Source organism: Ixodes scapularis, unplaced genomic scaffold (genome assembly GCF_016920785.2).
Source record: "Ixodes scapularis isolate PalLabHiFi unplaced genomic scaffold, ASM1692078v2 PGA_scaffold0__279_contigs__length_252992795, whole genome shotgun sequence".
Classification (NCBI taxonomy): domain Eukaryota; kingdom Metazoa; phylum Arthropoda; class Arachnida; order Ixodida; family Ixodidae; genus Ixodes; species Ixodes scapularis.
Window position 1 is genome coordinate 170743448 of NW_024609835.1, and position 26674 is coordinate 170770121.

The 26674-nt window shown below is 45.7% G+C and overlaps 1 protein-coding gene across 3 annotated transcripts in view; it reads left to right on the top strand.

Moving 5' to 3' along the window:
* Positions 1-26674, top strand: part of LOC8026216 (mothers against decapentaplegic homolog 3) — a 34962-nt gene that overhangs the window by 1978 nt on the left and 6310 nt on the right. Inside the window, exons 2-6 of one of the 3 annotated variants that reach the window (XM_029979413.4) lie at positions 4497-4690; positions 16836-16973; positions 17082-17150; positions 22190-22225; positions 23678-23890. In XM_029979413.4, the coding sequence (XP_029835273.1) occupies positions 4497-4690; positions 16836-16973; positions 17082-17150; positions 22190-22225; positions 23678-23890 (650 nt within the window). Of the gene's footprint in view, positions 1-3431; positions 4691-16835; positions 16974-17081; positions 17151-22189; positions 22226-23677; positions 23891-26674 lie in introns of those variants that run through there. The other 2 variants (XM_029979407.4, XM_029979399.4) reach the window with 2 other exon arrangements.

The window sequence follows — 26674 nt, forward strand, 5'->3', positions numbered from 1 at the left end:
CAATGTATAGAGTTGACCGCGCGCAGATTTGTCGGGCGTAGGGCGCGAACGGACGATCGACGCGTACGCCGGGCGCCCGCACGGCCGTCCGACGTTCACCCGGACGTCGCGCCGCTGGAGACACGAACCGGTGTCGGTCGGTCGCGGTTCCTCGGGGTTCCTCGCGGAGGTGGTGTTGGCACCGCGTCGTTTGGTTAGGCCTAAAGCGATCCGGCCGACAGCAGCAGCCGCCGGGGAAGGGAGCAATGCTCCCTCCCCCGCCGTCTGCTTAGCGTCTCGCAGGGCCGTTGGGTGTCTACCGACACCGCGGGCTTCCCCAGGACCCGTCTCCGCCACCCAATTTTCCTGTCAAAAGTTTGCATTCCTCGCTGCGAGCTTTCTCGTGCAGCGCCTTTCGATTTGACGGCCCCCGGGAAGTTCTCCCCGCCCCCACTCTTGCTTGGTCTTTCTACTGCTCCGTGCTCGATCAACGAACGGGTCGCTGCTGCCGCGGGGTTGGGCGTCGCATGCTACATTTGTAGCGGCGTGCCGGCGTCGCGTGTTTGCGCGCTGAGCAGCGATCGCTTGACGTGAGCCTACCTTGACAGGATAATTGACGCCCCCTTGTTGACCGGTGCTTTTCTCTCTCTCTCTTTTTCTTGTTTTTCTTTCCTTTTTTGTCGAAGTGGGCGTCGGAGTGGCTGTCGTCGTGCATTGGAGGTCTGTTTGCCGAGATTGCGCCGCGGGAATCTTGTTTCTGCGGTTTGCATTACTGCCAACGCGGATAAAAGCGACCCCCTTGAGCCGTGCCGATCTCCGGAGAAATGTTACATTTCGCCCTCTCTGTGACTAGTGAAGAGCTTGTCGCAAAGGGATTCGTAGTTTCATGCGAGGGAAGGCTGTGCAAGCGTAGTTAAAGCGTTTTTTTTTTTTTTAACAAACATGTTTTGCGCGTATTGTAGGGCTGGGCGTTGATTAAAAACATTAACCGGATCAAATTCTCTCTATTTCTCTCCCTCTCTATATATACTTTTTTTTTTTTATCTTTGATAAATATGTAACAAGTGGCGCAATATGAAATTTTGATTTCTAATAAACCGTGATGTGCAGTTGAGAACGGTTTAAAGGCACCCACTCACTCTTTTACTTTATTACTTCAACTGCATGAGGCAAAGATGTTTGTTTTTCTTCTTCGGCAAGAACGAGCTCCCTTGGTATTTTACAATAGTCTCTGCTGCGCTAAACGGACACTTCAACGGCATTGAAGTGGCTGGAACACGTTTAACCTTCTGTAATTGTCTTGAGTTACAAACATCGTCCTTACAGTTTACTTTAGGGTAAAATTTCCCTTAAAGTTTGCCCTTCATGACGTGTACTCGTCCGCGTCTGCGTGGTGGAAGTGTTGGATTTTTACTTCCTTTTATTCGTCAAAATTTTACCGGTTAAAAATATTAATTGTGATTAACGCATTAATTGATACATTTAATCAATCAACTGCCCAGCCCTAGAAATTTGCTGTATTGAAGCGATCTTGTTTTACAGCGGAGCTGTTAAGGGCTAGGTTCCCCAGGATCGTGTCCGCGTGTGTCGACAGAAACCCACCTGGACAGCTACCGCCATCTATAAGCAACGGCGGCAAGCACACAACCAGTATAATTTCCGCCGTCGCTCGTAGATGGTGGCAACCTTTTCAGCTGTAATAGTAGAATGAATAGTTGGGCGCGTTGGTGGGAATTCATCGTAGGAAACAGCGCAAAAAACGGACGACAACGAAGAAGCACACAGTGTATCGAGTACAGCTCCGCTGGTCTTCCTTCTTCACGGAAGTGTTTTTTTTTATTAGTTTTAATGCACTCTCTGGGTGCTTTAACAAGTTTATTTTGTTGCTCCAGCTTTAGGTTTTCTGCAACAAAAGATGCTTGCCCTAACACACAATTACAAGAGAACGAGCTAGAAGAAAAAAATGTGTTGGTGTCGTGTATTTTTGTGTGGTCTGTTCGCTGCTTTTCCATTCTGTCTGCTATAAGGCGGTGTCTGAAGGAATGCATGTTTCATTCTTTCGCCCCCCCCCCCCCAAACGGGCTGGTAAATGACAGTAACTTGTAATATGTCTGGAATGCCATTGATTACTTTGGGAGCCCTTAAGCAAATTATGCAGAAGGGAAATTCTAGACACTCATCCTATACACTTGCTTATCTGGAGCAGAGCCGTATATTGGGAGAGTTTGGCCAGTGGGTGTGGCGACGAAGGTGCCAAAGAGGAGAAAAGTATATGAAAGGGATGAGAGCGCCGAGGGAGCGAGAGAGAAACAAGGGAGCAGAGAGGAGACGACTGTTATTTTTTAGCAACGCTGTCGGAGACTGGTCGGAGAAGAGCACTGCTGAGGCTACGCGTCGCCTGCTATGGGCCGACTTCTTTTTCGCCTGAATAAAAGTTTGTGGCCATACGCCGAAAAATATTCATTTATTAGCTTTTTAACCCACGGAGGAATAACAAAATGTCATTTTCTTGCCAAAGCAGCGATATAAAAGGCAATAATCGAGATTTAGATGCCGATCCCACGCATTCCGCCGGGAGAATTCGAAGATGGCGGCCCTCCTCACTCAGCTGGGACCAGCGGGGAGTTCACGCGCATGCGCTCATGCCTCTCGCTCTGCGCCGCGTGCTGATTGGCTCACTCGGGAGGAGAGCCTTTCGGCGGCGAGATCATAGACTGACCAAACTCTCCCCATATACGGCTCTGATCTGGAGTACCTGGAGCCTGGAAGCAACTTCTTGTGACTGATAGACATGCACATCTCCCTCCTGTCCAGTGGGCAAGCATTTGCTTCACTGAATTACCCCTATGATATTGCCAGCTGCTACAATAGCATGCAACAGCTTTCCATGCAATTTTACATATTCCCCCCTCACCTGATATTCTTTAAATAAACTTGTTTCATGTATTATGAAGACAGTGTTATACTAATGGCAGTCAAAATGGTTGTTCTGAGGGCTTTCTCTCAGTCGCAAATGTTTTGCTCAGGCACATTTGTTAGAAAATTCATAAAGTTGTGTTTTTTATTATTTGTTTTTATTGAGAGGGCATTTGTTGATGACAGTTGGCATGTTTTGAGAAGGGGTTGTAGCCAAAGACGTTTGGGATTTCGCAATTATGTTTCCAACAATTTTACTGCCAGTCAAGGGCTGCTTAAACATCAGCATAACTTCGATAAGTTTGAGCTATACCCGTTTTCACATCAAGAACCATAGCAAAACGAGTCTGGCTCCTCGCGGGGCATTACTGATTCCCCTCTTTATGAAGATAATTAAGATTATGCAGGGGAATTTTTAGATTAGGTGTGTTATCAACACTTGCACGTTCCAAATGCCAAAAGCATTGCTTTTTTCTACGATAACCAAATCTCGTATCTACTTCGCGCCACGTATGAACATTGCAGAAAACATTTTTTTTTTTTAGGTGAAAACGGGGTATAGTATTGGCTCGCCTCTCTTTGCCTGCGTTTCATCATGACACATACACGTAAAGGGGGCATCTTTGTTTCCAGGCACAACCCAATTAACAGAGAACAGAGAAAGCCTTCAAATGTCAGGAAGTTTGAGTGAGCCCAGTTAAACCAGGGAGGTTTTGGAAGCTTAACAAGCATTCCTAAGCACCTATAAAAACCTCAGAAGTCACAATATTCCATCTGTTTATGTTCCTTTGGGAATGAACCCTTCATATGTCTCTGGATACTTTTCATTCCTGTACGTCTTTACTGCAATAGCTAATGTTCTTGTTGCTCTGTGGCTTTGGCAGTGTTTGTGGCATTGCAGTCAATCAATCCACTCGGATTTAATGTGCCGCACAAACAGGAGTCTGATTGCCAATTTTGGGCAAGGAAGGTTAGATGCGAGTGTTGAGACAGCTGTCAGCTTTTGTTGCCAGTGCGGCACAACTGCTAGCCTGTGTCTTTAACGTTTATGATGCAGTAGGGACACACAACCACACGCTGGTACGGGACTTCTCCAGGTCAAATTAAACGTGTTGCACAGAACCTCATGGTCAGAGTTGAATCAAACCTTCGTCCTAAGTCGCCTTCAACAATCTTCGGAGTTGTATCATATCTCGTTTCTTTCATGCAACAAACATGCATGAATCGGCATGCACATTGGCCTAGTTTAGAATTTATGTAAAACATTCCTTTTGTTTAAAGAAAGTCTGGTCCATTATTCTGATCTTTAAATGACCAGCGTCTGGATTTGGGTACCGATTATGTTGGGGGGGAAAAAAGGCTTGCCCACCAGGGTAGGTCATGCTGAAGAGATGGTTGCCAAAAGGTGCTGCCACAGTGGCACTTGCGCTGCTTCCTCTGCAAGGAGTGGCCTCGCTGGTGTGTGCCGCAAGTGTCTCCCTTTGTCTGGTGGTCTGTTGCCGGTGCATGCCCGTGTATGCTGCTGTGGCGTGCTGTGGCGTGTGCGGGGGGCAAGAGGCAGGGGCATTGATGCTAAGTGGGGTCAGCGGGTGCGGCGGCAGGTCCCTGGACGGACGCCTTCAGGTGTCTCACCGCAAGGGGTTGCCCCACGTCATCTACTGCCGGCTGTGGCGCTGGCCGGACCTGCAGAGCCACCACGAGCTGAGGGCCACCGACAACTGCCAGTATGCATTCAACCTCAAGAAGGACGAAGTCTGCATCAACCCCTACCACTACCAGCGGGTAGAGACTCCCGGTGAGTGCCCGCCCTCGTTTCTTGGCCCCAATCTTGACCGGTTGTGCTCGCACCGTCAACAATCGCACAAGCGAAATGTTGGCAAAAACCGCTCCGCTTCGTGTGGCATGCTCTTGTCCGGTAAAATTTCTTCACCCGAAACCATGATTAAGTGATTGATGTAAGTCTTCCCTTACGTGCTTGCTTGACAGCGCTGTATACCAAGCTTTCTCAACTGGTAACGTTCCCTCGCCATAAACAATGATTCAGCGATAGTTGCAAGTCTTTCCTTCCATTCCCACTGAAGTCACAGGTAACTGTGCAGCTCTGGTGATACCGAGAAGAATGAAGGGCTCTTGTACATTGAAGGAACTAACCTGTTGTGCGGAAATGAAATCGCCTTGTCAGTTGTGTCATGGTGTTTCAAATGGTGCTGTTGCTATAATTGTACGAGTAATGGCACCCACTTTGCATCAAAGGTTAGTTCTCTGTTTGCTCAAAACACAAACTTGTTGCTCAAGCTCGGCTTGACTGTTGCAGTAGCTTTCTGCAAATTCTTAACATCTGGTGCCATTTTCTTCACAAACAGCTTGCACATTTGTTTGTGAACAAAAAGTGCTCAAAGTAAGATGCTTTTAGCTTATTTGGTTTGACTTCAATGGCACCATGACAGAACAGCACACGGCTAAAGAGCATGCAACAAAACAGCACGGCGTCGAAACAGCACGGCGTCAAAACAGCACAGCGACAGAAGAGCAATTGCCAGAACAGCACAGCATCAATACAGCACGGGAGTAAGTGCCTGCTGATTTTTGGTGTTGTTATATTGTATATATTGTTACCTATAATGTAAAACCTTCCCACTTCATGCCAATGGAGTTTAATCCCTTGTCGCTTCCTTGCGATTCATTGTTAATTCGTTGACTTTAGTTTATAACTAGGGTTCCTTGTTTCCGGTAGTTTTTTTTTTTCACTTTGGGGGGTGTTTTTTCTTTATCGTTATTTTTGTACAAATTCGGTGTTTTTCGGTGTCTCTTTGTGATACCACAAATAGACGCCAACCCACAATTAGGGATTTTTACCGTAAGAGCCCCGATAAACCCACGAATCGGGGTTTATTGGGGCTCATATGGTAAAAGCAAAGGTATATTGGCGCACTCTAGAAAACACATTATACACATTATTTATTACTAAATAAAGCACATAGAGACAATTTCCAAAGAAACTCGCAGCATCTCGGACAGTTCATTGCGGTCGGTGCTTGGGTTGGACACAAAGAAAGTAATTTATAACATATAACAGTTCCCTGCTGTGAAACTGCGGTTTTTCTTCTTCAAAGCAAGCTTCAATTCACTGCCTCACATGCTTGTTTGGCCATACAAATGCTGATTTAGGAGATACAGTGATTTAAAAAAGTACTAAAGTCATGATGTTCTGGTCCAGAGAGGTAACCTCGCATTATATCTCACCCAGCGATTGCTGTTCTGGCAGTATCCCTAAAAGTGGCAGATTTCATCTTCATTGTTTGCAACACAGAAGCTGCTACACATTTTTCCATGTTCGGTAAACAGCTGATGTGGCCCTCCGTTGCCTAATGTAAAATTATGAAACAACGTAATAATGTAGTACATTTGTTATGCACGGGACACTGCAACTCTTTTATTATCAAAATGTTCAATAAGTTTCCATTTAAGCCACATCACAGACGTTGTGAATATAATAAACCCAGGTAATTTGCCCATTTTGTTTCAGTTTCAATACATGCTAGAATTTGCTGCTTGAATAGACATCTCACTATTTACGAGTTACATTAAATAAAATGTCGGTCCAAAGCTAAATTTAGCGGGGAAACTGAATTGGTGTTGAGGTCACGTGACATAAATTTAGGGGGGATTGAATGGCGTTAAAGTCACGTGACGTCATTTTCCCACGGCGTTTAGCGGGAAATTGAATTGGTGCTGAGGTCACGTGACTACAATTTTTCCTCTAAATTTAGCGCGGTTACGCCGATGCCGCGAAATTCGGAAACGGGTGCCTAAGAGTTGCGCTCTAAAAAGAGATTGTTGGCGGGAGAGCTTTGAAGTTCTGTGTTTGGTGTAAATTGGTGTAAAAAAAAAGAATGGTGTACTCAAGTTTCGTCCTCCTTATCTCGGCAAATGCTTTTCCGACAGCTTATTGAAACTAGGGATGCCGCGAACTTTTTTCGAATCGAAGTTTCGATGATCGAATCAAGCGGTTCGAAAGGTTCGAAAGATTTCGATTTTTCGAATTGTCTATATCGTAAAATTCGACGGAGGTCGAATTTTCGAACTTGTTAAGCTAAGAAGTTCGACGCTTTTCGAACCGTCGAACTTATTACGCTAAAAAATTCTATCTTTTTCGAACTTTCGAACTTATTGCGCTGCAAGGTTCGATGCTTGTCGAACTTTCGAACTTGACTGACCAAAAAATTCGATGAATTTCGAACTTTCGAATTTATTTATCAAGAAAATTCGAAAAGTTTCAAACTTTCGAATTCTGAAAAGTCAGAAGTTCGACGAACTTCGAACTTTTAGGGTAAAAGTTCGACGTTCGTCGAACTTCGAAAGACCGGCGGCCGGTTTCATTTGATTTCAAGGAGTGGGGTACATTCGTAATTTTTTTTTCTCGAACTTTTACACGCGGTGCTGCGTTCCTTACGAAAGACAATGTCATTTATTTCAATGTTCTGGCATGCTTAGGTTTAAAGAAAGAAATCCCCGAAGGGGCGAGGACGGACGACGGGTTTTTGACGATTATCGTTTGTGCCAGATTTGAAGCACGCTGCAGCCGGAGCTATTTATGGTAGATATGTTATACTCTTTTAAGAATGATCTATGTATAGCTACAGGTAAGTGCCGTCTTAAGATGTGATTATTGTTATTCAACGTGAGTTTCGAAGAAATGTCCAAACATGTATCTGCATGCAATTATGACCTAAACTTGATATTTATTTTCGTCTAAGTTGTTTGAGGTATCGCATTTAAATTAGCACCACAGACAGTACATATCATTGCCATCTGCAGAATACAAAATAATATATTTATTGTTTTTTCACGTTAAGGAATAAATTAACTCATTGCAGAAGATTTCTAGTAGTGTTCAAGTTCAGCACGTCATTGAAAGAAAACTTTTTTTTTTTTTCGCTTCACGTTCCTGGGACGTGTTTCTTTTAGCCTGTACACATTTTGGTAAAAGAAACTTGTTTCGAAGTTCTGAACCTCTGAATATGCACGAATAGAACACTTCCGACGAATTCTTGATAGTTTTTTTTTTCTCCTGCTTTTTATTCCCGCATTTATTCTTTTTTTTTTTTCTTTTGTTACTATCGGCACAGGTGTTTAGGTCGAAAAGACAGCTTTGAACTTCCGAACCACTAAGCATGTGACGAGCAGTGCCTTCTGACAACGAGTTTCTAACAGTGACCATCTACGCAACCTTTTATGTAGTGAAGAGCGACAGATATGCATAAATAATTTCAGATTAAAATAAGCTCGACCACGCCCTCTTTCCCCGTATTGTTTTCTTTAACAGTCCGAAATACCTGCAAAGGAAAAAAGGAGGCTAAAGCCGCCCCCCCCCCCCCCCCCCCGCTACCCTCTTTCCCCCCGTTTTTCCTCTTCCGACGCCACTTGTATGGTAGAACGCTCCTCGACCTCGAGTTGTGTCGGCTTTTGTGCTTTTTGCGAGGCGATTCCTCCGTCCCAGAAAATAAACCTCCAGGACAATTATAAACTTCACCGGATCGGATTACTACCAGCGTGCAAGGGGTGGCGAGCTAGTTTGCCAGGTCGCTTCAAGGTTTTTCTGAGCCTCAACCTCCTGCTCGCCCCTGGCCGTTTCGAACTGGATGAGTCTCGTAAAACAGTGTTTTCTTGCAATCACTACTGCGTGATAAAGACCCCCCCCGGGGGGGCTGGCGGTCACAATTCTGCACTGGCAAATATTCTAGCACGTCCGGGACACTCGTCGTCTCATTTAATTGCCTTACCAACTTCGCAGAATCTAGGTATCACACCCTAACTTTTCTAAACTTGATTTTGTGAAAACAAGCGAGTCGCGAAAACGTTATTCGAAACTGAAACTGTAGAAAAACTTAAAAATCGGACTTCAAACTTTGAAAACTTGGATTAAAAAAAAATTCAAAATCTTCGAAGTTTTTTTTCTTTTTTTTGAATGTAGCGTTAAAGAAGAATCGAAACTTTCGAACTTTTCGAACTTTAAGCCAAAAGAAATTCGAAATATTCGAATCGTTCGAACTTCATGTCTATAAAAATTCGAAGCGTTCGAAGTTTTCGAATTTTTTTTACAAAGAATTTCGAAATCTTCGAATTTATCGAACCTGAAGTAAAAAAATATTCGAAATATTCGAATTAGAAATTTTAGAAACCGTGAAAGCTTCGAAATTTTCGAATTCGAAACTCCGCTGTGGACAAAAGTTGCGAATTTTTCGAAATCGAACCTCGGTCGGTACGAAAATATCGAAAATTTTCGAAATCGAACCTTAGCTCGCTTCGCAAATATCGAAACCTTTCGAAATGGAACCTAGGGTGGTTCGCGACATCCCTAATTGAAACAATGGCATATTCCCCATCAAGCCTGAAAACCACGGAGGACAAAAAAATAAAAGAACGTAGGCATCTGGTTCTCTGAAAACCACGGAGTACTGAAAAAAGAAATGGAAATGTAGTCAAGTATCTCGGGTAGATACGACGAGGGATGATTCACAACAAAGGTGGCAGCCGTAGGGACAATGCCGTCTCTCTCTAAAGGAATAAGTTCTTCGCTGAAATAAGGAGGTCCGAAAACCGTGATCACTGACCACACATCTTTTTTCTTTTTTTTCTTGAGGGGTTGGAGGGGGAATTAAATCCACACATCTTTTTCTGTTGTTCTCTGTGGTTTTTGAATTTGATGGGGAGACACCATTGTTCCAGTGAAATGTTGGAAAAACGCTTGTAACCCCTTCTCTTTTGGAATGAATCCTTTTCTGAGATAAGGAGGTCCAACACTGCATACAGCATTATTTTTTTTACACCAATCAAAACACTTCATAACACTCCCCTCGCCCTCTCCTGTTCGTGGAACCAAAGTTTTTACCGCACCGTGGTCTTGCATCTTAATCCGGGTAGGGTTCAGCCTGGCGACTATGAAAGTGCACCAGACGCGTGTGTCCTAGTTCTGTGCTTCGCCGCCGGTCGTCTTTAAAAAGGGATCGGAGATGGTATATAGTAGGGATATTCGTTCCATGTTGCACGAAGAATTCACAATCGCGTACGCATACTTTTGAGGTGTTGCGTCTCCAGGTGTCAAGGATCAGCAGCAACTCGTGGAAGTGGGGGCAGCTTGATGGTGGAAAGGGTACGGTTTTATTGTTATTATATTTCATATTTATATTTCACATACGCAAGCATTTTTATTGAGTCGTAGCTTTCATGAAAAAAAAAAAAGAGTACGCTTGCTTTGAATAAAGACTTTATATTTTTAGTCGCAAAATAGTATGATACCAATCTCTATTAAAGGAGAGAATTTTAACATACGTTGAATACCTCCCAGTGAAACAAAATATTCAGTTGAACAAGGCTTATTATATTCACAATATCTGTAATGTGGCTTGTAAGAAAACTATTAAAGGAGTCATGAAACGCTTTTCCAACTTTTTCCTGTTTAACTTTCCTCCTCAACTCATAAATCGTGCATTCTACCAAATAGTTCAAGAAGACGGAAAGGGAGAGTCCCCTCTTGCTCGGACTCTCGTTTGTGTAATCCGGACACATCCATTCTCCCCTAGAAGATTAGCCTATCGCTCAAAATTCAGACAAAAGTTGCTTTCCCCACCCCGTTCACCCCGAAGCTAACAGTGCTGTGGAAGGTACGTGCTCCTTGGGCCAGCCACACTTTTGCCACGTGATCTCGCTCTCTCGCGCATACCCACGCGCAAAGAATGACGTCAGGTGATGAAAGGCGGGCGGCTGATTGGTCCAGCAAGCGCGTAGCTTCCACCACAATGTCAGCTTAGGGGTGAAGGGAATGAGAGAGGTCCGGCTTCGTGTGACGTGCGTTTGGAGCCGGTGACGCACTGCGGGGTTCGCGAATGTATCCCAGTGAAAAGGCAGAGAGCTTATGCAGGGAAGGAGGTACGAAATAGTCCGCAGTGTTTGTAAATTTTCGTACCGAAAGTCAGGCTTTTAACTTTCTACCTTTTTACTTTTGGGCCACTGAACGATGTGCTATTAGTGAAATCCCAATATAAATTGATTTATTCCAGCCCAAAATTCGTTTCATGGGCCCTTTAAACATAGTATGAAAGAGTTGCAGTGTCCCGTGCATAAAAAAAAGTACAGTCGAGCCCGGTTATATCACACTCGAGTATTTTGAATTATTGTTTATATCAAACAGTCCAAACATCCCCTTGAAAATCACATGTAATACTATAGGAGTGCCACCGGCACCCCGCGATAAGATTGCGCCGGTGGGGAGCACTTCGCTTGCGTTGCGGGGCTGGCAGACCGCCATGCCAGCATACACGCGGTAAGATATGCAAGAAACGAGCAGTTGTGAAAAAAAGAAAAAAGAGTGAATGATGGCAAATGCAAGGAAGGAGAAAGGCACTCGTGCCATCGTGCAGGGAGTGCCCGCTGTTGGAACGGTAGCCTGCACCCTTTCCCCGAACACTGCTGATGCTGGGTGACTTTCTAATCTCAAAATAAAATAAGCAAAAAAAAAGAGAAAAGTCTTCCGGCAAGTTGAGTGTGCTGACAACAACGGTTGTGCAATCACACTTTGAACGCTTTTTCTTTGTTTCCCTTTTTCTTTGGCCTTTATTGCTTTGCCTGTTTCTTTTTGAATGCGGCAGCTTTAACTGTCCCATGGAGCGAGCCAACGTCATCAGTACGAAGTGCAAAAACGGCACCTAGTTTCCCTGATCCCAATAATAATAATAATTGGGGTTGTGGGGATATTTATACAGCGTGTAGTTGGTCAGCCATTAAAGTTGCGACGAGTCACACGCTGTAGATGAGCAATTTAGCCAGTGCAGTACAACCGCTAGCCTGGGGTCTTTAACGTGCACCACGCAGTAGTGATACACTATTGCACGCCGGTACAATGCTCATCCAGATCGAAACGGGGCAGGGGTGGGGCTCGAACCCAGGATCCCTGGGTTCTGCAGGGCGTGCTTTCGCTCCACGCACGTCGAGCTGGGTGTGCGCTTCAGCCCACTTGGCCACCGATCCCCCCTCTCTGATCCCAAAAATCCCATTGTCTGGCGTGCGGCGACAAGGCTACCATTGGCCGCTGAGCGTGCAGTTTCAACGACCGCTGCCAGATGGCGCTGTGTGCCCATGCCGCCTGAGCGCCGATAAAACTAACCGTCGCAATCCCATGCCGCTACGGGCCCCGCACTGGTTAAAACGGGCACGCTGGTGCGCGCTCTGAGGCTTCTGCTCGTCTCGCCGCCGACGAACATGGCGCCGCCTCTAGCATCCACATCGTCGGACATTCATGCTTTCGCGTTCAGAACTTATAAGAAGTGCTTAGGTGTCTTCCGACTTTTTTTCTTTTTTTGCTGCCTGAATTCACTGAGCTTTCTTTTTTGTTGCTTGCTTAACTTTTTTCTATGGATCAAGAGTTTTTTAATGCGAAAGCATTAACTGGTCCCATAGAGCGAGCAGACGTCATCAGCTTTGAAGCTGCGCCAAACGGCACCTAACTCCTTTCTTCAAGCTTTGAAACCATGCAAAAAGCCTAGCCAAACAGCGTCTAGTTTTCCCGATCCCAAAGGAAAGGAGTGAAGCTGATGGATTTTTAGCTTCGGTCCCATTGGCTGGCGTATGTTATAGTTTCAAGGAAGAGAAGGCTTTGATTGGCTGCTGCGCGTCAGTTTCAATGACTGCCACCCATTGGCGATGCGTGTCTGCGCCGTCAGCGCGCAGGTAATACGGAAGCGCCCAAGGTCAGAGCGGCAAGGAGAGGGCGTGCTCTGGGGGGGGGGGGGGGGGGGGGGGGGTTGTCAACGCAAATACGCCATAGACGAAATAAGGGAGCGGAAGAATGACATGCATGCTTTCGCATTCACAACAGTGCTTAGATGTACCTCAAGCCTTTTTTTTTTTTTTTTTTTCGTGCCTATTATTGCGTTTTTTTTTTTTTGTATTATTATTTTTTGTGTTTTATTGTTCATGCTGTGTAAAGGTCCCGGCCAGGTGCGCGTGTAAGCGTGGTGGTGTTTGCAATCTCCGCCAACTGTATTTAGAGGCTCTTAAATGCTCTATTTGGTAAGCTCCCGTTTTACGATCCCCTTTAAATTTTATATATCCGGGTTTGACATTCGTAGGAACATTGAACACCAAGAGGAAGCAATAGCTTGACGAGACAACTCGTGGAAGAGTCTTTTCGATCAATTCATCGTGGACCCTCGGCAGCCTTTAGTAGATGTATATATGTAAATAAAATGAGGGGTAAAGGCTTCTCCCTTACATCTTCTATTCTTTTGCATTAGGCAATGGAGGTCAGCATCAGCAATCTGTCAAACATGAAAAAATATGTAGCAGCCTCTGGGATGCCAACAAGAAAGATGAAATCTGCCACTTCCATCTTCAACAAACTAAGAATCAATCGCAAGAAAGTGGCAACGGATTCAACTTCATTGGCAGAGGGTGGGGAGGTTTTATATTATAGGTGGCAAAATATAATGACGCCGAAAACCAGCAGGCACTTAACGCATATGTTTTTTTGACGCTGTGCTTTTTTAGTGCATGCTCTTCTGTCGGTGTGCTGTTTTGACGCCGTGCTGTTTTGACACCGTGCTGTTTTGACGCTTGCTGTTTTGTCGCTGTGCTGTTTTGATGCGTGCTGTTTTGATTGTGCTGCTTTGTCTCATGCTGTTTTGTTATGTGCTGTTCTGTCGCGTTCCCCACTTCAACTACTTTTTTTGCTCAAGCATTGAAGTACCTTGCATTTTGTTCATCAGATGGTGCAGCAGGAGTATAAGTTTTGCGGCAGAAAGCATTATGATGCTATTCTAAACCCCTCAATGACGAAGTTAGATTGCAGGTCGTGAACTTTTTGTACTAAAGAGGCCAAGGCGCAACACTAAAACTCTATTGTCAAAAACACTTCAGTCGTATTGTGGTGAAAAAAAGGAAAACGCACAAATGTATATGTCAAAAGTTTGCGTCCTCCCCCCCACTGGGCTCATAGCTTCATTTTTGCAGTGTAGGTGGTGAAAGCATTTTTCAGAAATTTAGAGGTTCTTGAAAGTCGCATGTTTAACAGTTATTAATGATAGTCATCGGGTGTATTGCGCCACTTTGTTCATTTCAAAATAGAGAAAAAATATTTGAGCTCAGAACTGTTAGTGACAAAGCATCAACTGTCTTTTGGTTTTTTTTTTTTTTTTTTTTTTTCACTTCGTAGCACTTTAGGATTTGGCAGTACTGGGGCGGCAGTTCACGCGTCTATGCGACGTCCCTATGCGAAAAATGCGAAACATGAGGGCGTCTATGCGACGCCCTCATGTTGCCCACCAAAGTCTGCAGCATGCCGTTCATCACTTATACTTTTTAAAAATCGTTTTAGACAGACTAAGCGGAACACTGCTCAAACAAGAAGCATAAACCGAAAAGCAACACGTCTGCATGCGAAGAAAGTAGACGTGGCATGCACCGAGCAAAAGTGGCACGCGGTTCGTAGGTGCGCATGACCGTACGAGAAGAAAAGGAAAAAACTTAGACGAGACTACCAGTCATAAGTCCTCCAAACACACATTATTTTTGTCCTCCAAACTAACACATTATTTTTGTGGGTTAGTTGTCTTCTTAGTGACTAATCTCATAAAGCAGCAGAGTCGCTACACCACCCTAAACCCTCTACTTCTTAAAGAAAAGCTCAAGTGCTTTTAGAAAAAAATGAGTTAATGGTTGATTCTGATGCATTTGTGCCTGCTGGGTCCAAATATTGCAACCGTTTCACCCAAAATAATCACTAAATGCGAAAAAAAAGCGAACAAGACAGAAGTAATCGCCGCAGCAGTACACCTTTACGTCGTAAGGCGACCATCTCGATTCTCACTTGCTGTCGCTTGCGGGAGCAGCTGGGCGCTGAGGCTTCTGCTCTTGGAAATCGAGTACAGCGTCTGATTTCTCTATATCTTTCGATGGATTCAGAGGACCCTCGACATGACAAAGTACGCATTTTGGCCGTTGGCAAAGCAGAAAAATGACCCAGAGCACTAATAAGGGCAGACACGAGTAACCGCTTGCGCCGACGCGGCATGACCGGCTTCATACGTACGTAGTGACTGATACTTAGTGTAACGTAAAACGTCGACATTGAAAGGAGTGCTATTGAGGGGATGCGTCAGGCCAGATTAGCTTGACCCGGTCATCAGAGAACAAGAATTCGGCACACATTGGCCTTCATGCTTGGCAGTTGTTGGACACGTGAGCGTGCCTACTGCATTGTTCACCAATGCTGAAGTGGTTTGAAGGGATAGTATAATCGGATTCGGGTGACGGGCAAGCTTCTCCTGAGATGAGACAGGCGATGAGACAGGGTCGCCGTTCTGTCACCGCCATATCCTTGCGTACTATGCGAATAACTGTGCAGAAGGTTCATCCTTGTGATCGTGGTACCCTCTGCTGCGTTTAGTTTGTTTGCCACCAGATATTACGCCATTACAGCTTTCGAAAAACAGAGATGTGTGCCTGACAGCCATCAATTTGATGTTGAATTTGTGAAAGCTTCTGAGGCCTCTACATTCACATACTTCTCCCAAAATTTGTTGACTGCATAAGACCACCACCAAACATTATCACTGTCTGATCTCATTTCTGCGGCACGAGGAACCATTGCATGACACAAACTTCATATGGAAAACACTGCGTGACTTGTAAGAAAAGAACTCAATCCACAACAAAATGTTACATGCTTTGTATCTCCAAATTGCACTCGTGAAGAGAACATGTACCTATGAAAGGAAAATTTAACAAAATTTATTTTTTCGTTTAAAAAATATTTACCTCAAATAATATCAACAACTGTAAAAAAAAAATCCATGCCAAAACAAGTTGCATTGTAAAAGACATGCGGTGAATTGCATGACCACTTATTACAACAAGCCCTCCTCTCCTAAGTGACTGGGTAGTGGAGTAGATTAAAAAAAAAAAAATCTTTGGTAGCGGAGTCAGTCCGGGGATTATGGTCACCTCTATGATATAAGAAACCAAAACTAAAACATTAACATAAGGCAGTTAACAGAAAAGAGCCAGTGGAAGCCCACTATTTAACTACATGATTGCAGCTCTTCCAGTACACTGTGCACAACTAATAAGGAAATAGCTTTTTTTTTCTGGAACAGTCAACCTGAAATTCCTACCTAGTTTCGTCTACTCTTTGCAAGTACCTTTTAATGCGCTGAATTGCCTTCTTACCTTCAAAGATGGTCAGCAGAGCGTCGGGTTCAGGCGAGCCTTCTTCAGGCCCAAACCCTTGCGTACATTGTTTTCATATGCGCCGTCCGGAAGACGTTTTGAACAAAAAACAGTGTACTTGCTCAAACTCGTCTGTTTGCATTGTGGGAACCCATCCCTTTAAAATCTCTGTTGGAGTGAAAAGAACGGTAAGTGAGAAGAACTGCGACGAGCGCTGTTCGTGCAAGCCAACTGCTATACATGAGTATGGCATCGTGCAACAGCACGAGGCAGTTGCTTCGGTGCCACAAGAGTTCTGACAAACTGAACAAACAAGAGAACAATCAACATGTCAGGCGAATAGGTCGATAGTACGACCGGTCAACGGTTAAAAGCAAGCGCTATGCAGCGGCTGAACGACGATGGTTCGAAAGGTCAGCAGGACGGCCTACCTCTCCTCTTTCCCTCTGCTTCGGAGGGGTGTGGCTTGAGCGCTACTTTGAAGGTGCTCTTCAGGTTGATTTGCGCACAAAACGACCGAACGAATACGATGTTGGTGATAGCTGAGGTCTAATTAACTAGGCTCGGGTGTTTTTTCTTATATTTAAAACCGCTTCAACTTCCCTTTAAGTCCAGCTCAACCATAGTTCAAAATATGGTGGTTTTGCCTCGATGATTGCACAATGTGCCCTGGTTGCTCCACACAAAGTGAGATTGACCCTTGTTCTCTTGTGCAGCTCTGCCACCGATCTTGGTGCCACGCCAGTCGGGTGACCTGCCTACAGAGCTTCCCATCTTGGACGATTATGCCAACTCCGTTCCCGAGAACACAAACTTCCCATCGAGCTTAGACGTACAGACTTTTCCTCTCACAGGTACCTGGGTGCAGGCAACAACTTGCACAGCTTGTATCGAACTGAGTTGGTCGTTGATCGAATGTCTCATGCAGAAGACAAGTTGTGAAGGACCCGTTTCCCTTGCAGAGACACCTCCGCCTGGTTACATGAGCGAGGACGGAGAGAACACTGATCAAAATGGTGCAGACAGCATGGGTAAGTTTCTGGGTTTTTTAGAATTGCTCTTTTCATAGCTAGCTTTAGTCACCTTCGCTTCTAAGAAATATCGAGGCTGTTCCTTTGATCACCGCAGCTGGCTGCGGGAATCAAAGAAACAATCTTTTTGTCCCTCCTGAAACAACATGATTGCGATATCTGGTGAAGCTCTGATGCCTCAGTGCTTTCTGCGGATTTTTGTCTTATTCCTTATTCGGCTACTTCTGACACGTTTATTTGCAGTTATTAAACGTCAATCAAAGCTGGAAGAAATGACCTCATACTTGTTTGAATGATAGCCAGTTCATAAAAGGAGATGGATGTTCCTAGCATGTCTATTATACAGGTGGCTTAGTGAGAGGTATAGATCGTAGAATTTTTCCAGACTCTAAGCTTTCTGGGTATCGGTTGGCCACTGAGATTCAATTTCAGTCGGCCAATTTTCATGCATTATGTTGGAACCGAATACACTGCTTGTGTTTCCAATTACTCTAGAATTCCGTAAGAACGCCCATCCATTTTGAAGAGATAAATGATGCATTGCGTTGTTGAAAGGGACGGCAAGATAAATGATAGATTGCGGAAGCTGAAATCTCTCCAGCCTAGTCCAAGGTCATGTTGGCCTAGGCAAGAACAAGAAGCACAGTTCAGAAAGGTGAAAAAGGAGGAGGAGGAAAGGTGAAAAAGGAAGGAGTCATGGCATTGGCCAAGTTGCGCGGCAGTGTCTTGCACCAAAGAGAGAGAAAAATGAATGCGACAAATTAGAATTTTTATTCACGTATTCCTACGCAAGTTTGACAAGACTGATGGTCACTGTCCGAGCACATATCGGTGAGGTTCTACCGTATCACCTTCTAGCTTTTCAACGGGCCCATAGGTTCTTTCTCCCATAGTCTGCCATTGGAAGTGGTGGAATGTATCTATTGTAAAAAGATGCTTTTGTCATTGGGAGCTGCCAACACATAATGAACTTGCTGGCTCTATCTGTTTCGTCTGTCTGTCGTAAGTGGCCTCTTTTTGTTGTCCCGTTTTTTTGTGCGTTTTTTATTTCATCAAGTACTTCTACCAACTAGCCCAGCTTTCAACCCCGTTGCTTTCTACAGTCGCGGAGAGAATAAGAACGACAGGACGTGTCTTTTGAACGCCGAGCCTCCAGCATGCGCTCCAAGCCTTCTGCCTTGTTTTGTCCGCACTCGGGGTGCACAAGACATTGAAGTGTTGTCAAAGGTAGGAAGCTCACACTGGAGGCAGGATAGCTGAATCTCCCCCCTGCTGTTCTCACCTTGTCTGTGGTTATTGCAAAACCAACGTAAATGTGCGAGCTCGGCACTTGGACGTGGCGGTCGTTACAACGCGTGCCGTCTCCCTCGAGCCAAGCGGCGTCGAAGTGCCGAAGTCCAGATCTGCCAGGCTCCAGGGATTGCCGACAAAGGCGCTTGGACGCCGCGCACGACTTTGGGCTGGTGCTGAAGTGTCGAGACATAGCCATTAAAACCCGGTTCACTTCGGAGCAAAAAAAAAAAAATTAGTACATATCAGTGCCTCGCGTGGCACACAGTTTCAGTTGCAGTCTCGCAGCGATCGCTTATTCTATACTTAAGCCTAAACTGATACCGCACTTTTTTGCATCATGGCCAGTTGATTTCCGGCGGGTAGTGCATACAAGCAGAAATTTATGAAAGTTACCTATTGTGTGGTTTCGTTTTGGCTTTCTTTTTGGAACAAGTACAGCTGAACTTTCATCTTTGTTATTTCTGTATGGTTCACTACCAGGGTGTCTAGCGATCAAGAAAACCGGGAATTTTTAGGGAAATTTTATGTACCGGGAAAAATCGGGAAATTGTCAGGGAAAATGAGCCGGTAATGCCATCGAGTGCCTTGAGCAAAGACTTGAGGACTTGGGGCCAGAAAAATAGGCAACAAACTCTGCTTAGAGCAGTGTGCGGACTCTGCTCACCCGATGTAGTGTGCGCTACCCGTTGCAGTGCAAAGGGAATAGTCGACAAGTCCAGCCAAGGCTTGGATCGGATTGGATTGAGGGTGCGACACTAGGCCAGATCCAGTTACAGCTACTAGATTTAGTAACAAATGGGAAAGCCGCAGACCCCAGTCCAATCCAAGCCTTAAGCCAAAAGTATCCAAAAGTGTTCATCTGGCGGCCATGCTGCCATTCGGTTATTGGTGTGTGACTGAGTGTCGTCTTCTGATTGTCTTTCCGGAAGTGTCCTCTTCACTGACGATGTCGGCGGCAAAAAAAGTGCTCATTTAATCTGGACTGGACGAACCGGAATATTTAGGAATAGGAAAGTTGGATTGAGGCCCGTGCAAAATTATGCTCACAGTGCTTAATGCTCAATGCCTTGTGTTATAATTCTTATATATTTAACTGCCTCTACAGTGGTGGGGGATTTCACCTTAAATTGTCAGGGAAAACCTGGAAAAGTCAGGGAATTTCAAAATAATAATTTGCTAGAAACCCTGACTATGCGACACTGTTGATGGAAACATGACTCTGGCGCTTTTTTTGCATTTTACTTTGAACTGGTACTCGTGGGCATCAAATATTCCACTTGGGTTTGTCCCCCGGCTGAGCAGTTTCTCCACCACTCTATAGTTTTGGTGACTATCCTTCAATGCTGAGAGAAAAAACTGGAGAAAACCGGAGATAAGCTTGTTTTGCACTAACAGTGCTGCAAAAAAAACATAATGCCATGCGAACAAAAATCAGTGTTGTGGAAAAATATATTGCAATGTGGCATGTCCCGATGTAACATATCACAATAAAAAACATCACAATGCAGCATCACTACTGCATTGTGATATGTTTTTGTACTGTATGCTTAAAAGTCATAAAAACTGGAGCTGCATTGCAGAATTAGATATTGAATATGCTACTAGTCTGGGTCCTTGTAACTGGTTGATTTGAATCGACAAACAAAACACTGTGGAGGTGACCAACCAAACAGTGCCAATTTAAATAAAGGGGAGACACTACCCAGAAAAAAAAGGTTTCTGCAAAAAAAAGTTCAATTTGAAAAATGCCATACTTACATAGCCATTATCCCTTGTTGGCAGATTTACATCTGCCAACATCTGGGAGTATTCCCAGAAACTTTCATTTGTTTACACCTCATAGCTAATATTTTAAAAATTATTTTGGTCCACCAATGCTATAGAAAAGGTAGGGGTTAAAACACTTTGAACATATTCTTCTCCATTCCACTTTTTAGGGGTGAAGCTCCTCAGGGTCTAGCCTTGTCCGGCATCCGTGCTCACATCGATTGCCATCCCATCTGTCTTCTTAAAAAAAGAAAAAATGTTTGTGCAGTCGACAGGATTAGAACCTGTGTGGGGAGACCCCAATGGATTTCTAGTCCATCGCCTTAACCACTCGGCCACGACTGCGGGACGAGTAGGGGGCTCTGAGATGTGGTAGTAACTCAAGAGCTGGGGATGTCATGGATGAAGCACTGCATATAGCCGCTCAGCGTCTATACAGGAGAGGGCGCTGTGGTCAAATGCGTATATAATTGCGTTAAACTTAGCACCATCAGCACCATCAAAATCGGCACCATCAGCAGTACCTATGAACAAGATCAGTATCATCAGCAACACCACAGCTTCGCCCCAATCAACATCATTCACCACGTGAAGATGCGGTCATTTTGGCATAAATTTCACTTGAGGAAAACTATCGTTTCTTAATGCGAGAAGAGGAAAGACTGACTACTTGTTTTTCCTAACTGGAATTTTATAAGCAATGCAACTGTGGAATTTTTTTTTTTTACTTCGTGGATGTCGCTTATAATGTATGTTAAGATTTTGTGGACGACAATAAAGGCAAAAATTACTTGATTTTTCGCTGCGATGTTAGCATAAAATGAATTACTTTTGGAAATTTTGTTTTTGCAGTTGCACTCTCCAGGCATTTCGCTGCAGATCTAGTGTAGAAAAATGTTGGGTATTACATTACTGTAAAATCCTGTAAGGACGCCCTTTCCCGAGAGATTGACCATCCCGTTTTTCTGGCTAAACATCCGTAACATAAAAATTCTGAAACATCGCCCACCCCTGATTCCCGTCGGACGTCAAGCTATGTCCGGCGGTCATTGTACGTGAACGGTGCGATCCGTGGCACTGGTACACGTCATGTCGGCTCCCGTAACATGCGTGTTGTTCACTCGTGTATATTGTATCGGAAAATGCGATTCTACTGTGTCCTCAATCTGTGGTTTTTGTTTCCGTGACATGCAAGTTTGTATAAGATTCCCGCTTTTTTTGTCCGCGATCTGCGTGCGCGATATTGGTTTCCGCGACAGGCGAGATTGTAGCGGGTCCCCGCATGTTTATTTTGCGATAAAACTTGAATCTGCTGCGTCCGCGATCTGCGATATCTATTCCCGGGAGATGCGAGCTCTCGGCGGGCCCTTCGCACCATGAGACGCGAATCTGCCGCGTCCGCAACCTGTGGTATCCTTTCCCCCGACACAGGTATTTGTAGCGAATTTCCGTGTGTTGATCGCATCGTGAAATGCGAATTTACCCTGTCTTTGGTATCAGTTCCGGCGTCATGTGGTTTATTGCGGGCGCACTGGTGCTTATTAATTTTCGGATAGTTTTGCCGTGGCATCTCCAAAGAGAGCCCACCCCATGTTTTTCACCATTTATCCCTTCATTTTGGGTGGGCGTTCTTACCGAATTTTACGGTAGATTCCTAACGATAGCTTTCCTAAACAAAGTCGGTGTGTTCCCGATACAAACGACTAATTTATTTTACGATTTATGTACAGAGATGAAACTCTGCACTGCATTCTGCATTGCAACTACCAGTATATACTGTAAATTTCATTCATATTAAGCCACAGGTTCAAAAGTTTACCCTCTTGGGTAGTGTCCCTTCTTAATTACTGATTACTTTTTATCAGAGTGGGGCTACCAAAATCTTCCTTTGTATGCAGGACAAGCAAATTTTCTTTGCATATCTGACTAGAATGATGCAAAGCAATAACTCTGACTTGTTTTTTTTTTTTATGTTTCAGACACAGTACTGCTCTCTTCTCCAAGCCCTTCTCCAGGTCTGTAGAATCGCTGTTTAGTTAATTCAAAGTTATTGTGGATTACTTGTGTTTCTAGATCAGTTGTGCTTTAGGCTGTCTAGTGCATGCAAACCTATAAACTTCAGGAGCTAGATCGGGGAAGAAAAACGTGTATGAAAACTGGTCAAAATATGAGTAGATTGTGTGTAGCAAGCAGTTTATTTGAGTGTGATGTGAAATCTGTCTTAGTGGCCCCATTTCTGGTTCTAACTGACTGCCCTTGATTTTGCTTTAGCATTGTGGAAGCTTTGAGTGTCATGCATTGCACCTGGAAGTTGGAATATATAAATGACCTCATGATTTTCAATTTGATATTCTGTTAGCTTGTATGACTTGAAAATACTTGGCAGTATCTTGGAAGCATGCAGAGGGAAACGGCATCTTTTAATGTAGAGACGGCCCACAAGAAAGGCTTTGAGCAGGGTGTACATTCCCGAAACCCTCTTCTCTCTGGTGCAAGCAGATGGCTGGTTATAGAGGGCCACGGACTGACGGGGACACCTAGCAACCGGGCTGCGCACTTGGATAGCCGGTGGGGCGCCGCGAAGTGCCATGTATGGGTGGCCCAAGGCTAGTTAATATTCTGTAATGAGCCATCTGCAGGGGTGGAGGTTAACTTGTTCCAGTGATGCACCCCCACCGTCTTTGACTGCGTGGTGCCGAAAGAGGGGCAAAGGGGGGCATTGCCGGCCATTTTCGGTTGCTAGGTGTTGTGTCATGGCGTCACTCCCTAAACCACAAGGGTTAAAGAGCGCAACGGACAGAAAGGAAGACACGGCACTGTGTCTGTGTCTTCCTTTCTGTCCGTTAAAGCTTTCTAACCATTATGAATCACAAACTCGCCCAACACTCCACCCTCGTCCCTATAACCAGCCAATCCAGTGCGGCTTCTGTTGCTATGCGTTCTCGCCAAGCCTCTTGAAAGATGCACCACGCCGCCATCTGTCAGCGCTTGCAGAAGGAGTTTTTTATCCAGTTTCCGCAGCCAGTGGGGCTGTGGCGCCATCTCGGGCGACGTTGCAAACTTTATATATGTGTGTTCCAGGCCAGTCCAAAGTCAGCGCATCCACCAGGGCACTAATGCTGATGCTGTAAAAGTAATTTTGTATCATCAAAAATGCAGTGACCATAAAATTAAAAAAAAAAAAAGTGGGAATAAAGTTGCTTTTAATAGCACCGAATTACACTCGACTAGGTTTTTGTCGTAAAAAAAGGAATCGGATATCATTAAATGCGCGGGTAAGTGCATCGTAAAGCGTAACAAAGAGGCGTCGAGGAGGCAAAATAACAGATCAGAATGAAAGCCAGTTGGGAGAGGACCCTCTCCAAAAGCTGTATCGAGAGGTCCAGTGCACGCTCACCAAGGGACGGGATGTCGGAGCAGAAAGGGTCCGCGGGGCGTGCCTGACGCTGTCCCCTCCCCGGCCTCAGACGTGCAGCCGGTGACGTACACGGAGCCGGCGTTCTGGTGCTCCATCTCGTACTACGAGCTGAACACGCGGGTCGGGGAGACCTTCCACGCCTCGCAGCCCTCGCTGACCGTGGATGGCTTCACGGACCCTTCGAGCTCCGAGCGCTTCTGCTTGGGGCTCTTGTCCAACGTCAACCGCAACTCGGTCGTCGAGCAGACACGCAAGCACATCGGTACGCTCCCTCACGGCCTCTTGGCTCCCGCTCCTCCGCGATGGTGCGGTGCCGGTAGGGGACGTGTTCCAGGCACCATGGCGACGGGTGCTGTTGCGGCGTCGTAAGAAACGTGGGGTCGGCAATCTTTCATGGCAGGGTTGCCTCGGGGGGGGGGGGGGGGGGGGGGGGGGAAGCGAGGGGGGGGGGGGAGGGGGGGAAGGGGAGGGAGAAGGGAAGGGGGGGAGGGGGGAAGGGGAGGGAGAAGGGGAGGGAGGGAGGGAGGGAGGGAGGGGAGGGGAGGGGAGGGGAGGGGAGGGGAGGGGAGGGGAGGGGAGGGGAGGGAGATGAGATGGTCGTTTCAGGGTGTCTATCGACGGGGAAAAGCAGGAAAACTAGGAATTGTCAGGGAATTTTAAGACTCCTGGAAAAGTCTGGGAAATTTCCAAAAAGATTGTAGAGTCGGGGAGTTTATCCCATGCTTGCCCGCTCATGCTAGAAGCGGCAGGCACTGGCAGGCGTAGCCACGAGCGCAGTCAAGTGCGGCGGCGCAGCATTTGCGTGTAGTTTGCGGTTTGTTTGAGTGGACTAGAAACATACGAGTGAAACGAGCCGCCGAGTCCGGTTAAAGTGCCGAATGTCGAAGGTTGGCGTGGTGGTGCTGCAATCGAGCTAGCTTGGGACGCGATGCAGCAACAAGGAGTGTGGCTGTCGCAAACGCTGACGAAGCGACACTAGACTCAGCTGCATGCGCCGTGATCCAGCCGCAGTGCGAACGCTGGAGGATGCTGTTAACGCCACGAACCAGGTGCGACTCATGAAGGCTCCCTAGGCGCGACGCGACCCGCCCAAGCTGACTGGCAAGTACGGCCGCAGCACCACCACGCCAACTTTCCACATGCTGCGCTTCACATGAGAGCACGTGCAAAGCCAACGGCTCGTCATTCTTCTAGTACACTCTAGAGCCACTAAATAAGCTACACTTTAGAGTAGCAACACTAAAGTACGGCGGATAAGGAGTTACTTGCGAAGCCGAGTAGCAGCAGCCATTTTGCTTAATTCGTGACTCTAGTCGGGTGGTGTTGCTCTGGCGTTATCGTGATGCAGGAGAAACAGTTACTGTAGCCAATACTAGGTGGCGCGAGTCACCAAGAGAACAGCCGTCATTCATCTACCCTCCGAGATGCACGCACCTAGAGATCCCTTAGTGTGTCGGATATGGTGTTTTCGCGCTTCCTTGTCAACGCAACTGGATGCCTGCACTGTACTAGCTCTGCCATGTGCGTTTGTGTCTTTGATTTGGGCTTTCTATTGTGTTATTTCCCAGACATATGCACGAATGCGAGTTGGATTCGGCCCGTTCCAAATGATCCAAATAATGCTCACTGCACAATGTGCTGCCAGAGGTTCTCCCTGAGCAACATGGGGAATAGGACGGTTACTAGTAATATTGAGGGTAAGAAACATCAAGGTGCTATGAAATCTCTGCAAAGTGTTTCCCAGACCCCAATCGTGTTACTTTTCAAGGCTGCGTCAAATGTGGACTTGCCTTCCTCTACAGCAACGGGCGTTCTGTCCGGAGATGGCGATAGTGCTTGTAGCGCCCTTGCAATTCGTCTAACCACTGCCACAGAAGCTCTTAGCCCCTCTGTGAAGACGTCGGTGGGAGGCCTTTTATTGAAGAATGAAGTCACAAAAGTCGAGATCATATGGTGCTTGAACACTATAATGACTCGTGGATTTTTTTGTTCAGCTGCTGCGTCTGTCTTGCTGTTTCCGTTGATGTCCCTCAAGTGTGAGACCGCCAGAAAAATGTAGCTTGGAAAAGACAAAGTGGGATACACCATGTGTCATGGTATTGGTCCAAAGTTGCTAGCAAGCCTTCTCTACTGTGCCATATCTGGTGGTTGCTTTTGATGAGTCACTGAGCAAAGTAACCCACAGAGAATGAATGGATGTACTGATCAGGTGCTGGGACCAAATTGACGCCACTGTAAAACGCGCTACCTATCTTTGTGTTTCCTGGGGCACACCTGCGCAGCAGACCTCGCATCTGCTTTCAGGAAAGGCACAGAAGTCATTAAGCAGACAAAGATACTACAAGTGTCAATGGATAAACCCATTGCAAATTTGAAGTTTCTGAGGTCCCTCAAAAAAGAATTTAGAGCCTCCGACACCAATCACCACATCCTGGACATTGAAAGCTGTGGACTATACGTCGTCAGTGGTGGATTCCAGACAGGTCATGCTGCGACGCACTGGGATCTGGTAGTGTTTCTTCATGGGAGCTATAACTTGTTTGACTGTGTGTCAGCACGTCACCCAGACTATGTACACTTCATGGGAAGTGCTCTTTTTCGGTTGAAGTTTTGCTCAGTAAGGTGGCTGGAGAATGGCAAGGTGATCTCAAGAGCGCTTGATGTTATTCCAAACTTGGTTAAGATTGTAAAATGCTAAAAAAAAAAGCAAAAAAAAAAAAAAAAAAGCTAGCATGTACTAGTTGCAGCACTGTTGAAAAGGCAGTAGATGACCAGATGCTGCCAGTGAAATTGACCTTTTTGCTCTCGATTTCTGAAGAACTCTAGCCATTTCTGGCTGAATTTCAGACAGACAAGCCCATGCTTTCCTTCCTTGCCCCTGCATTGGATCTCCTCTTACGGTCACTGCTGGCTAGAGTCGTCAAGAAAGATATCCTACAGCTGCCAACACATCTTCCAAGGTGCTTAGGATTGACTTGGAGAAGCCTGACAACGTCGTTGCAGCTGCTGCACTTGACATTGGGTTTGCTGCTAAGAATGAGCTTCG